Genomic DNA, 12,350 nt, shown 5'->3' on the forward strand with positions numbered 1-12,350 from the left:
ATGAAAAACAACACTGGTCTCTTTTGAGGTCCTATAGTTGGAATGAGTCCATTTTAAATCCTTTGAGGAGGATCCGTCGCAGGGCAAGTCTGGTGCTGATCCCAGCTTCAGTGCAGATACCGAATTCGGTGTACTTAAAATGTTCGTGTGATACTGGATCTCCTGCTTCCCTGTGGGTCTACTGCAGGGTCCTTGCAGGTCCCCACCCCCTGCCTCTAGTGAGCTCCTGGCTCTTAGCCTAGTTTCCCTAGGCTGAAGTGTATGTTTGGAGAAAATTAGAGTACTCAAAGCAGACTTGAGCTGCCAGGATACGGCCCCGGGAATCATGGAATTCTAGTGTGGTTCTATTTTGTTTGTGTCAGAACTTTGCAGAGGCTGATTGAGCAGAATTGTTGGGACATTCATATTGTTGCAAGAGCCCAAAGTCTTAGAATGGTGCAAGACGGACCAGAGTGAAAACTTTTGCCAAAGATGTTTTCGTTAATCAAGGAGGAAGGTGAAAGTGGGAGGTTTGAAGAGGCTTCGGATCCGAGTACCCAGTGCAGTTCTGGCTGTAAACAGATGCACATCGCCAGCATTGTTCTCATGACCCCACAGGCTGCTTCCAGGAAACCAAAGTCCTTTGAGTGGTGGTAGCTGGAGGGTGTGGTTCCGAAGCTGAAGCTGGAAGGCACAACCCTGGAGTGTGTGCCTGATTTGACTCAACCTGGACAACCCCTCCCGGCTCCTGTGCAGACAGAATCGGCACGGCAAAAGCTCCTCCATGGGTGGTGGTATATGCCCTTTCTGTGTCGGCAGTGGTTTGTCTGGCTTGTTGATAACCAGGGGTATTAGCGTGCTGAACAGTTAGCCAGCCTGAGTCCTCAGAATCCCTCGTGTTTGGTAAGTGGCATTCAGCCACTCGAGATTGAGCAACACGGTGCTTTTTAATGTTGGGGACCAACTACCACACTGCTTAGCTCATGTGCAGCCTAGTCCCACGGGTGCTAGGGACTGGTTAAATGCATTAATAACGGGCTTGGATTGCAGTTACTCCCCATTCACGAGAAATTCCCTGTGAGAAAGTAGGTCGCAAGTTTGCCTAAGTCTCTGCCCCTAGTACACACTGCCTGTCGCCTTTCAGATCGACCACTTGGGGTGGGCACTTGGCCCTGAAGATCTCAGAGAAGATGGTCTAAATAAAAGTTGCGGCCAAATTTCCATAGGTGGTCTTGCAGAGGGAGCGTTATGGAGCCGGGAGGATTGCTCGCGTGAGGCGCTTCCTCTGCACCCCAGGGGCCACCCCAGGCAAGAAGACGGATAGATGTGCTCAGAGCCATGTGGGGCCGGGTGAAGGTCTGCCGACCAGGTAGTCCAGGGCTCTGGCAGCTTTTGCTTAAGGTGACCTCTAGCTTGCCTCTCTCTGGCCTGGCACCTTTGTGGTTTTGGGGTGCCCCCTCACCCTGTGTGTGCGTGTCCTTAGACCTCTGGTGGTGTGACGTGAAGCTAAAGGGGTGTCTCCTATGCTGCTCGCTGTTGTTACTGTGTCAAGTCCTTGGATATGTTTTTTGTGGAGTTTAAACTGTTAGGACCGGACTTAGGACTTTAAACTGTTGGGATTGGAGTTTAAAACTCTTAGGACACCAGTGGTGACCTGATTTTGCATATTTCTATTTAACGTTTGTTAGTTACAGAAGAGTGCAGTTTTAGGAGAATAGTTCTTATCAAAAGGGCAATTCACCTTTTTATGTATTAGGGAGTTTTTTAGCTTTGAATATACTTATTATCACAGTCACACTTTTATATCTCTGCTGCTGACAGATTCTTGCTTTAACACAGTATTTTTGCTTTGAGGTTGTGTGTTTTTTTTTTTTCCTAAGTTTATTTTTGAGAGAGAGGGAGACAGAGCGTGAGTGGGGGAGGGGCAGAGAGCGAGAGGGAGACAGACTCTGAAGCAGGCTCCAGGCTCTGAGCTGTTAGCCCAGAGCCCAATGCGGGGCTCGAACCCATGAACCGTAAGATCGTGACCTGAGCTGAAGTTGGATGCCAGGTGTTCTGTTGTTTTTTTTTTTTTTTAAGTTATAACGAAAGATAATTCAATTTATCTTTTTCGTTCACAGACATATGTAGAGTGTGTCGGTCAGAAGGAACACCTGAGAAACCTCTTTATCATCCTTGTGTATGTACCGGCAGTATTAAGTTCATCCATCAAGAATGGTGAGTCATCCTTACAGAAAATTTTATGTCTCAGCTTCAGTGTTGTCATTTATATAATAAAGGGGATTATTTCAGTGAACTTTCTCTATAATTATTTTTTAAAAATTTTATTCTGAAAATTTGGAAATTACCTATATTCATAATTACCATACCCTGTCATTTGGGTATTGTTTTCCAGGTGCATGTGAGTACCTGTTTATTTCTGCCACAGAGAGCTTATTTTGTTCATTGGCAGTATGGAGGTTTTCGGATTCTACTTGTTGTGATAATAGCTTACATTTATGCAGTGCTTTGTGCCCGGTGGTACTCAGTGCTTGTACACAATTCATTTAATTCTTAGAACCATGAGGTGGGATATTTTTATTATTATGCGGATGAGGAAACGAGCATGGAAAGGTTAAGTACCTTTTTCTAGGTCACTCAGCCAACCACTTAGTGACAACCAGGATTCAGACCTAGCTGCCTAGGGTAACAATATTATCAGACCAGCGTTAGAACTGATGTTGATGCTTGGAGATTCTTTTGTATTCAAGGCTAGCCTTGAGGAGATTACAATTAGTTAATTGAACTTTTTTAGTAATAGAAATATATATTTTTATTTGTTACAGTTTTGGACTGTCAGCATGAAGTTATAAAAAGCTAAAAAATGTTATAAATATGAACCTGTCAGAATTGTAAAAGCTCTATGATACATAAAATTTTAATAAAATAGAATATTGGCTTTCAGTGAAATCTTAAAGTTTCTTTGCTGTAAGTACTATGCTTATTAATGTATTTTTGATTGCAGCTTAGTTCAGTGGCTGAAACACAGTCGAAAAGAATACTGTGAATTATGCAAGCACAGATTTGCTTTCACACCAAGTAAGTTCTTTAGAAGTTTGCATTGCGTTTTGGAGTTATAACTAGTAACATAAAGATATTTAATAAAAGTATAAAATTTTGGGAAAATATTAAAAAAATGTTTTTTTAAATGTTTGTTTATTTTTGAGAGAGCGTGAGCGGGGGAGAGGCAAAGAGAGAGGGAGAACAGAATCCAAAGCAGGCTTCAGGCTCTGAGCTGTCAGCACAGAGCCCTATGCCGGGCTCAGACTCACTAGCCATGAGATCATGACTTGAGCCGAAGTCAGACGCTTAACTGGCTGAGCCACCCAGGCGCCCCAGGAAAATCTTTTTTAAAACTACATGTCAGCTTTCAACACACAAATGCATGTGTATGTGAGAAAGAGTGATTTAATTTGTGAGATGTTCCTTCCTTCTTTATTTTTTAACTTTTTATTATGGACAAATTCAAACATTAAAAAAAGGTATAATAAGCCCCCTGTTCATATCTCTTAGTTTGACTCATTTTCAAATCATGGCCTTTACGTGGTATTTCTTACCTGTGTTCTTGTTCCCCACCTCCCTATCCTTTTTAAAGCAAATCTCATTTATTTTCATTGGTACATATTTTAGTATGTATCTCTGAACAATAAGGATTCCTTTTAAAAACAATAACTTTAGGGGCATCTGGGCAATTCAGTTGGTTGGGTGTTCAGCTCTTAATTTTAGCTAGGGTCGTGGTCTCGCAGTTTGTGAGATCAAGCCTTGCATTGGGCTCTGTGCAGACAGCACAGAGCCTGAAGCCTGCTTGGGATTCTCTGTTTCTCTGCTCACCTCTCTCTCTCTCTCTCTCTCTCTCTCTCACTCTCACTCTCACTCTCACTCTCACTCTCTCTCTCACTCTCTCACTCACTCAAAAATAAACATTTAGAAAAAATAAAGAGATCTTTCTAAAACATGGCCAAACCTTCCTCTGAGTGTGTTGAACCAGATTTTACAGAGAGATGGGGAGATCTGAATTTACTGTTTGGAATATTAGTTATTGTGCTGAAATTGGGGAGATGCAATTGGCTAACAGACATCAGCGGGGTATTTGCTTCCACATGAAATGACTTTACTGTGGATTGTACTTTTTGAGTGCTGTGTTTCAGGCTTGTATTTGGGAAGGAGGGTTCTTTCTTCCTTTTTTTTAAATTGGAGTATAGTTGAGACACGGTGTTAGATTAGTTCTGATGTACAGCATAGTGATTCCAGAACTCTGTTATGTTGTGCTCACCGCAAGTGTAGCTACCCAACTTTCACCATACAGTGCTATTATTGTACCATTGACTCTATTCCCTCTGCTATACTTTTTATCCCCATGACTTATTACGTAACTGGAAGCCCGTACCTCCCACTGTCCTTCACCCATTTTGCCCCCCTCCCCTTCCCCTTTGGCAACCACCAGTTTGTTCTCTGTACTTATGGGTCTGTTACTGCTTTTTTGTTCATTTATTTGTTTTGTTTTTTAGATTGCATATATGAGTAAAATCATATGGCATTTGTATTTTACTTACTGACTTATTGCACTTAGTATAATACCTTCTAAGTCCATCTTTGCTGTCACAAATGGCAGGATCTTATTATTTTTCATGGCTGAGCAATATTCCTGTGTGTGTGTGTGTGTGTGTGTGTGTGTGTGTGTGTGTGTGTAGTATTTTTTCTTTATCCTTTCATCTACCAGTGGACACTTGGTGGGTTGCTTCCATATCTTGGCTATTGTAAGTAATACTGCAATAAATATAAGGGTGCGTGTATCTTTTCGAGTTAGTGTTTTTGTTTTCCTTGGGTGAATACCCAGTAGTGGAATTACTGGATTGTATGATGCTGTATGTTTTTAATTTTTTGAGGAATCTCCATACTATTTTCCACAGTGGCTGTGCCAATTTACATTCTCACACCCATAGTGCACGAGGGTTCCTTTTTCTCCACATCCTCGCCAACGCGTATTATTCCTTGTCTTTTTCATAATAGCCCTTTGACAGATATAAGGTGGTATCTTAATTGCGGTTTTGACTTAGGAGGGTTTTCTTTAACATGCCAACAGCTTCACCTTTTGCTCCTGTTTGCTTTATCTGATCTTTAATTTGGGAAAACATATTGTTTGAATGCTAAAATATGTATAAATTAGCTATGCATGAAGTTCATGGTAGTGACTGAGGGAATATGAACTTCTCTTGAATCTTTTCTCCTGCACATAAGGCTTTTTTGTTGGCTTCTGCATTTAACACGTGATTTGCTCTCCAATGAGTTCTGGGTAAATGTGGTATCATTGTGACTGTTTGATTCCCTTTTTTAATAGGAAAAAATAAGTGCAATACAAAGATTGAAAGTTAAGCTAGCACTACATGCCTATTTTATATTTATGAATTAAGCTATTTTTAAATCTTCATGAAATTATGTACTTTTTCTTCTCTTCTAGTTTATTCTCCAGATATGCCTTCACGGCTTCCAATCCAAGACATATTTGCCGGACTGGTTACAAGTATTGGCACTGCAATACGATACTGGTTTCATTATACACTTGTGGCCTTTGCATGGTTGGGAGTTGTTCCTCTTACAGCATGTGAGTATTCACTTCTCCGTGGTTGGAGTAATTTAAAATTTACATAACTATTTAATATTACAAAGTTATATTATATCATATTTGTGTTCAAATGGTATTTAATTATTTGATATTATAATTTCATGTATTTGGAAAGCCTCACTTAGAAAACATCCACCTAAATTAAGAACTGTTATCAACAGATCATTTTATCAAATGAATGTGGGAAAGACAAACACAGCATACAGAGGCTAATAATGAAGGTTCATGAAAGAGTTGAAAAAGCAAAAGCAAATTATAATTGGAAGGACCATGATTTTTATTCTCTGAAGTATATTAGAAATTTCAAAGATTGCAGAAGATGGACTATTTTGAGGTTTTCTTCCTCTTTTAAAAGACAACACGTGTATCTATCATTATAGTCCTGAATAATTGGGAGGCTTATCTTTCAAGATATAGGAGGTTTTCTATAGGTTGGTATACTAACCCTTAATTGATCCCTTTTGTGTTTTTACTTTTTTGTGTGTTTATTATTTAAATGTTTACTCGTTTTTGAGATAGCGTGTGTGTGTTCATGCACAAGCAGGGAAGGGGTGGGGTGGGGGGGGGGGAAACAGAGGGTCCGAAGTGGGCTCCATGCTGACAGCAGCAAGCCCGATGCAGGTCTCAAGCACGTGAACTACAAAAATCACAACCCAAGCCAAAGTCTGACATTTAACCGACCGAGCCACCCAGGTTCCCCTGTTTTTTGTTTTTAAAGACATGCAGAAGGTTAGATAGCATATGGTTCCAGAGTGTGCAGATACGATTCTTTGGAATTAGATGCAAATGAGATTTTTAAATAAGCATAATTCATATCGTCGTTTCTCTTTAGAATAAAATACACTTGATCATTCATGAAGATGAAAGTCTTTGGGGGATACATCAAATAGCAGAATAAGTATTGTTGAAGAGTGAGGTGGTGAACTAGGAGATTGAGCAAGGAGTTCTCTAGGATGGAACTCAGAGACAAGAAGTTGCAAGTATGAGGGGAAAAATCAGGAGGTAAAGGCTGTATCCAGTTGTTTCACGATCTGTCTAGTAAGTACTTTGAAAAGGTGAAAGAGATACTGGACATGAGGAAATGACCAGCCTCTTTTCGATTGAAAGACAGCTGACCATGATAAAGGACAGAGACTCATAAACCTAGACATTCTGGTCTTCCAGGGCTGAACAGGATGGTAGATAATCCATTTTCAGATTGTCCTACAAAGTAATGAAAATCAGACTGGCATTAGACTTAAAATCAGCAGCTTTGAATGCCAGAAGACAGCAGAGACTTCAGATTTTGACAGAATTTTTGAACCGGAAATCTACCCATAAATTATTCTCAGATGAAGGGACAAAATGCAGACATTTCAGTCAGTGCAAAGGCACGAAAAGCTTGCCACCTCAAACTATTTATGAAAAAAGCATTTGAGGACATACTTCACCAAAATGAGTAAGAAATCAGAAAGGCATGAGCTACAAAGAAAAAGAAACAAGTGCTTCTCACAGCTAACCAGCAATTTTAATCCATAGTGATTGGTAATTTTTATTTGTGAGGGGACTGTGGGTGCTCTAGATACAGATAGGAAAATATAGTGTGACTGCATATTAAAAATAATAGAGGTAAGCAAATAGAGCCCAGAACTAGACTCACATCTGCATCATCACCTGAATCACAACAGAGGTACCACTGCTGTTCAGTGGAAGAAAGCTGATCCTTTCAGTATATGGTACAGCATCACCTGGCTGGCCAGATGAAAAATGAACCGTGTCATTATCTTACACCTGACACAAAAATTAATTTGAGTTGGATCATAATCTTGAATGTGCATGTTACAACCAAAAGACTTCTAAAAAAAAAAACATGGGAGAATAACCATAAAAGAAAATACTGAATAAATTGGATTTCAGTGAAATTGAGAACTTTTATTCATGCTTAGATACCTTTGAGAAAGGCAAGCCACAGAGAGAAGATATTTGCAATACATACTTCAAACAAAGGACTTGTATCTACAGTATGTAGGGAACTCCTATAAAAGTCAGTAAGAAAAAGGCAGACAACCCAAATAAAAAGTAGACAAAAGATTTGAACAGGTGTTTCTGGAAAGAAGATGATCTAAATAGCCAGTGAACACACAAAAAGCTGCTCAGCATCATTAGTCATCAGGGAAATGCACAAGAAGATACTACTACATACTCCACAAAATGGCTGAAACTAAAATAGAAGACAATGCCAAATGTTTCTTAGGGTGTGGAGCATCTGGAACATGCCTTGGTGGAGGGAATATATATGGCGTGACTACTTCAGAAAACTGTGTGGCAGTATATGACAGATGCTAAATATTACAAATACCTATGATCCAACCTGAAGTTCCATTTCTGGGAATATAGCTGACAGAAACTACAGCCTGTGTCCTCTAAAAGACGTGTGTAAGAATGATCACAGCAGGGGCGCCTGGGTGGTGCAGTCGGTTAAGCGTCCGACTTCAGCCAGGTCACGATCTCGCGGTCCCTGAGTTCGAGCCCCGCGTCAGGCTCTGGGCTGATGGCTTGGAGCCTGGAGCCTGTTTCCGATTCTGTGTCTCCCTCTCTCTCTGCCCCTCCCCCGTTCATGCTCTGTCTCTCTCGGTTCCAAAAATAAATAAACGTGGAAAAAAAAAAAAAAAAAAACAATATTGAGTTTTTTAAAAAAAAAAAAAAAAAAAGAATGATCACAGCAGCTTTGCTAATAGGAGTTCACTGGAACCAACCAAATACCTATCAACAGTAGAGTGCGTACATTGTGGTTTATCTATACAATGGAATACTACTTAGCAGTGAAAAAATAGGTGATTATTGTGATATGGAATAACATGGATGAATTTTACTCTGAGAGAAAGAAGCGAGGCACAAAAGAGTATGGATTGCATTTATGTGAAATTTCAAAGTAGGCCAAATTGGGGGTGCCTGGATGGCTCAGTTGGTTGAGCAGCTGACTTGGCTCAGGTCATGATCTCACAATTGGTGAGTTCAAGCCCCGTGTTGGGCTCTGTACTGACAGCTTGGAGCCTGAAGCCGGCTTCAGATTCTGTGTCTCCCTTTCTCTCTGCCCCTCTCCCACTTGCGCTCTGTCTCTCTCTCTTGAAAATAAATAAGCATTAAAAAAAAAAAATTTTAAGTAGGCCAAATTGATCTATGGTGATAGAGATCAGACTAGCAGCTACCTTTTGCTGGAGATTCCAACTGGGAAGGGGATTGAGGAACCTTCCACGGAGCTAGAAATGCTGAATATCTTGATCTGGGTGGTAGTTTCTTGGATATATGTACATATATAAAAATTCCCCCAGACACATACTTAAGAGTCACGTAAATTTTACCCTAATAAGAAGTAACAAAATGAAACTTAAAACTGAGTGCCAGAAGAGTAGAAGTGGGATTGAGTTTTTATCCTGGGGAGTGGGAGTAGGAAACAGCAAATACTTGGAAAATCTAACAAAAGACAGGAAAGACAGGGAGAGAGGGTAGAGGGAGGAAGTAAGAGAGGAAGGGGTAAGGTTGCAACTTCTGTGATCCTAAGACTTGAGATTTATCTATTGCAAGATAGGGGCTTACGGTTCTGTACAGAGAAAAGTGATTCACTGTAAGAGATAAGTACAGAGCAGCCCAGGTTAATGCTAGAGGGATGTCAGCAAATGCTGACAAAACAAAGGAACAGCATTAATCAGCCAGATGTCATTCAAGATGAAACGCTTTAATGGGTAAAAAGCATTTATTTTGTATGAGTAAAATGCACAGGCTACCAAGCAAATAAAATTGAAGAACTTTTATGCACCAGAGAACAGGACTTCGAAGTATGTAAAGTGTTCATAGTCAAGTGGAAGACTAACCTCTCTAAAAGCAGTAGATCAAATAATAAATTAAGTAGGGACTTAAAGAATTTACATAATACAGTCAACAAGCTGAATCTCTGTTCTCACTTGTTACACACACACACACGCACACATTCGTACTCAGAATTTAAGTTCTGCCACAAATACATGGTCTGTAATTTTTTTTTTTTAGTCTAACTTTTTTTTTTTTTCATTTTTTTTTTTCAACGTTTATTTATTTTTGGGACAGAGAGAGACAGAGCATGAACGGGAGAGGGGCAGAGAGAGAGGGAGACACAGAATCGGAAACAGGCTCCAGGCTCTCAGCCATCAGCCCAGAGCCTGATGCGGGGCTCGAACTCACGGACCGCGAGATCGTGACCTGGCTGAAGTTGGACGCTTAACCGACTGCGCCACCCAGGCGCCCCTAGTCTAACTTTTTTAAGTTAGCAGTGTACCCTGGGACCTTTCCATGTGAGAACTTGTTGAGCTACCTTAGTTTTTAATGGATGCAAAGCACTCTGCACTGAGGACACCTGTAATTTATGAATCCATTTTCTTATCTACAGACATTTGGTCTGTTGTCAGTTTTACTTTGTTACAACCATACTTGTTTGGAATATTTTATAAATGTATGTAAGTCATTGCTATTACAGAAATCTTTTCCTACCTTTTCATTTCGATTTGGCTTTTGAAAACAGCCGTTGAGGTCACTGAAAATTTTTGATACAAGGCCATAGGGAGTGCTTAAACTAATATACAAGTTCTGGTTAGAAGGAAAATCTCCGCTGTTTCCTCATGGGCCCCATTTCTGTTCTTGACTTTTCTGAGTAAGAGGATGAGGGGATGGCGGTGCATTCACCCACACTTGATCTTTTTTTCCCTTCATGGCCAGACCCTTAGTCTGTGTAGTTTCAAAATTGGTTGTTAGTTTGCTATTCATGTTATTAGAGCCTTTACTCTTCTGGAAAGTCCTCTTAATTTCAAATTGTATACCTTTGGAACTGAAACCTTTTATTTTTGTGAGCAGACTCCATGAATTTTAGAATTCTCGGTTCAAAAAAATTCTCCGTGTTGTAATTTGGAGGTCTTTAATGTAGAATTTTTTTCCTTTTCAAACATCTAAGCTCATTCAATAGAAACAAGTCAGTCTATAGAGAATCTAAGCTCTCAACATTAGTGTGTGATGTTGATTCACTATTTTTATGCTTAGTTCACCGTGTTGGGTTTTTTTGATGTAGTATTGTATCGTATTGCCTAGTATAGTGTTTAATGTAGTAAGACAGCCTTGCAAAGACTAAATATTTCAGTGGCTTTCACTTTACCGCTGTTTAATCGAGGCCCTGAGTTCATGGTGAGCGTTATAACCACATGCTGTCTTGCTCTTTTTGCTAGGCCGTATCTACAAGTGCTTGTTTACTGGCTCCGTGAGCTCACTACTGACACTGCCACTGGACATGCTGTCCACGTGAGTACTGAACCTTGTGACGCTGGAAGGCTGCACAGCACAGAGAGTGCTCATTTTTCCTGCACACATTTACGTTTCTTACAATTTGAAAATTCCTTTTGTTCTGAGGACAAAAAGTAACTTATGTGTCTTAGTCTGACAGTTATAGGTACAGAAGAAGTGGCTGACAACATGTACATGTTTGTTTAAAAACAGATATGTTTTAAAGGACTGTTTTGTAACCGGGGGGCGGGGGGGCACCTCTTAAATAGGCTCATGTAATGTGAGATCTATGCTGCTGTGTTCCTATGCTGAGAGTTCATTTAAACATGTGTTTTTAATGACATAGGCATTTGAATACAAATTTATTTTTTAAATGTTTCTTGTGATTATTAGAATATGGACTCTAAAAAAACTTGTTCGTGGTCATTGTTTTACTGTATCTTAATTTGACATCAAGCATCGTAATGGCGTTTTTGGGGGGAAAGACATGTGTTTTATTACTGATGTCAGAATTAGAAATGCTGTAAATGATTAACTGTATCAGGATCACTAGAATATTCAGCCTACCAAAATTGCACCTATATTTGCCAAATCTTTTGTACCCAGTTGACCTTAGGTTCCTGATCCTTATGTCAGTGAGAACAAAGAACAGTATCAAACCCTTCTGTGAACAAAAGTATTCAGAGTATATTACCATAAAAATAAGTCACTCGGCAAAAGGAGAGAGCAAGCTGTATTTCCAATAGAAAAGAAATTAGGAATTCTTTGAAGTCTGTTGCATCTGCATCATTACTTCTAATCATGTTTCTAAATATTTAGAAACATTGGTTGTATCTGTGACTTGGTTTTTCTACTTGCTGGTTATACCTTTTTGGGTAGAACAGGCAAGGTACTTCATTTATGTCTGTTTCTTTGGCAGTATAGGGAATAATAGGTTTTCATTGAAGGTTTTCAGCTTGAGCCTTATTTACATTAGAATTGTTTTTTGTTTTCATTTTTGAAGAACAGCTGTGATAAAGTAATTTTTAGAAGTAGACAAAGGCCTCGAAATAGGGCACTGATGGCTATGGCCATGACAAAACAGGGAAGCAGTAATTTAACACACTTGAAAATCTGGAATTAGTGTAAGGAGATAACCCTTTGTGTAAAAATACAGGCCTTTTGTGAAATGATGCAGTAGAAACCAACAGGATAGTGATCCCTTTTCTGGACATCAGATTTTTTTATCTCAGCCATCCAGAGCATGGTCTTAGTATAGAAGTTTAAAAAGTCTGTCTTAAATGGCTCAGCTGTCATTTGTGTGTATGACATAGTTCACCTCTGACTTTCGGTTAGGAATTGTGTACAAAGCAAAGATACATATTAGAAGTAGTGAGGGAGGTCAGAAAAAGCAAGGGGTGACTGCTAAGTGGGATGGAAGTCTTAT

At 39.7% G+C, this 12,350-nt stretch overlaps 1 protein-coding gene across 2 annotated transcripts in view; it reads left to right on the forward strand.

The window, feature by feature from the left end:
• Positions 1–12,350, forward strand: part of MARCHF6 (membrane associated ring-CH-type finger 6) — a 76,082-nt gene that overhangs the window by 17,496 nt on the left and 46,236 nt on the right. For both annotated transcript variants that reach the window (XM_040493957.1, XM_040493965.1), the window contains exons 2-5: positions 2,100–2,196; positions 2,984–3,057; positions 5,477–5,620; positions 10,870–10,942. In XM_040493957.1, coding sequence (XP_040349891.1) covers positions 2,100–2,196; positions 2,984–3,057; positions 5,477–5,620; positions 10,870–10,942 — 388 coding nt within the window. The remainder of the gene's footprint in view (positions 1–2,099; positions 2,197–2,983; positions 3,058–5,476; positions 5,621–10,869; positions 10,943–12,350) is intronic.

The sequence above is a fragment of the Herpailurus yagouaroundi genome, unplaced genomic scaffold (genome assembly GCF_014898765.1).
Source record: "Herpailurus yagouaroundi ecotype Mexico unplaced genomic scaffold, PumYag 29, whole genome shotgun sequence".
Lineage (NCBI taxonomy): Eukaryota > Metazoa > Chordata > Mammalia > Carnivora > Felidae > Herpailurus > Herpailurus yagouaroundi.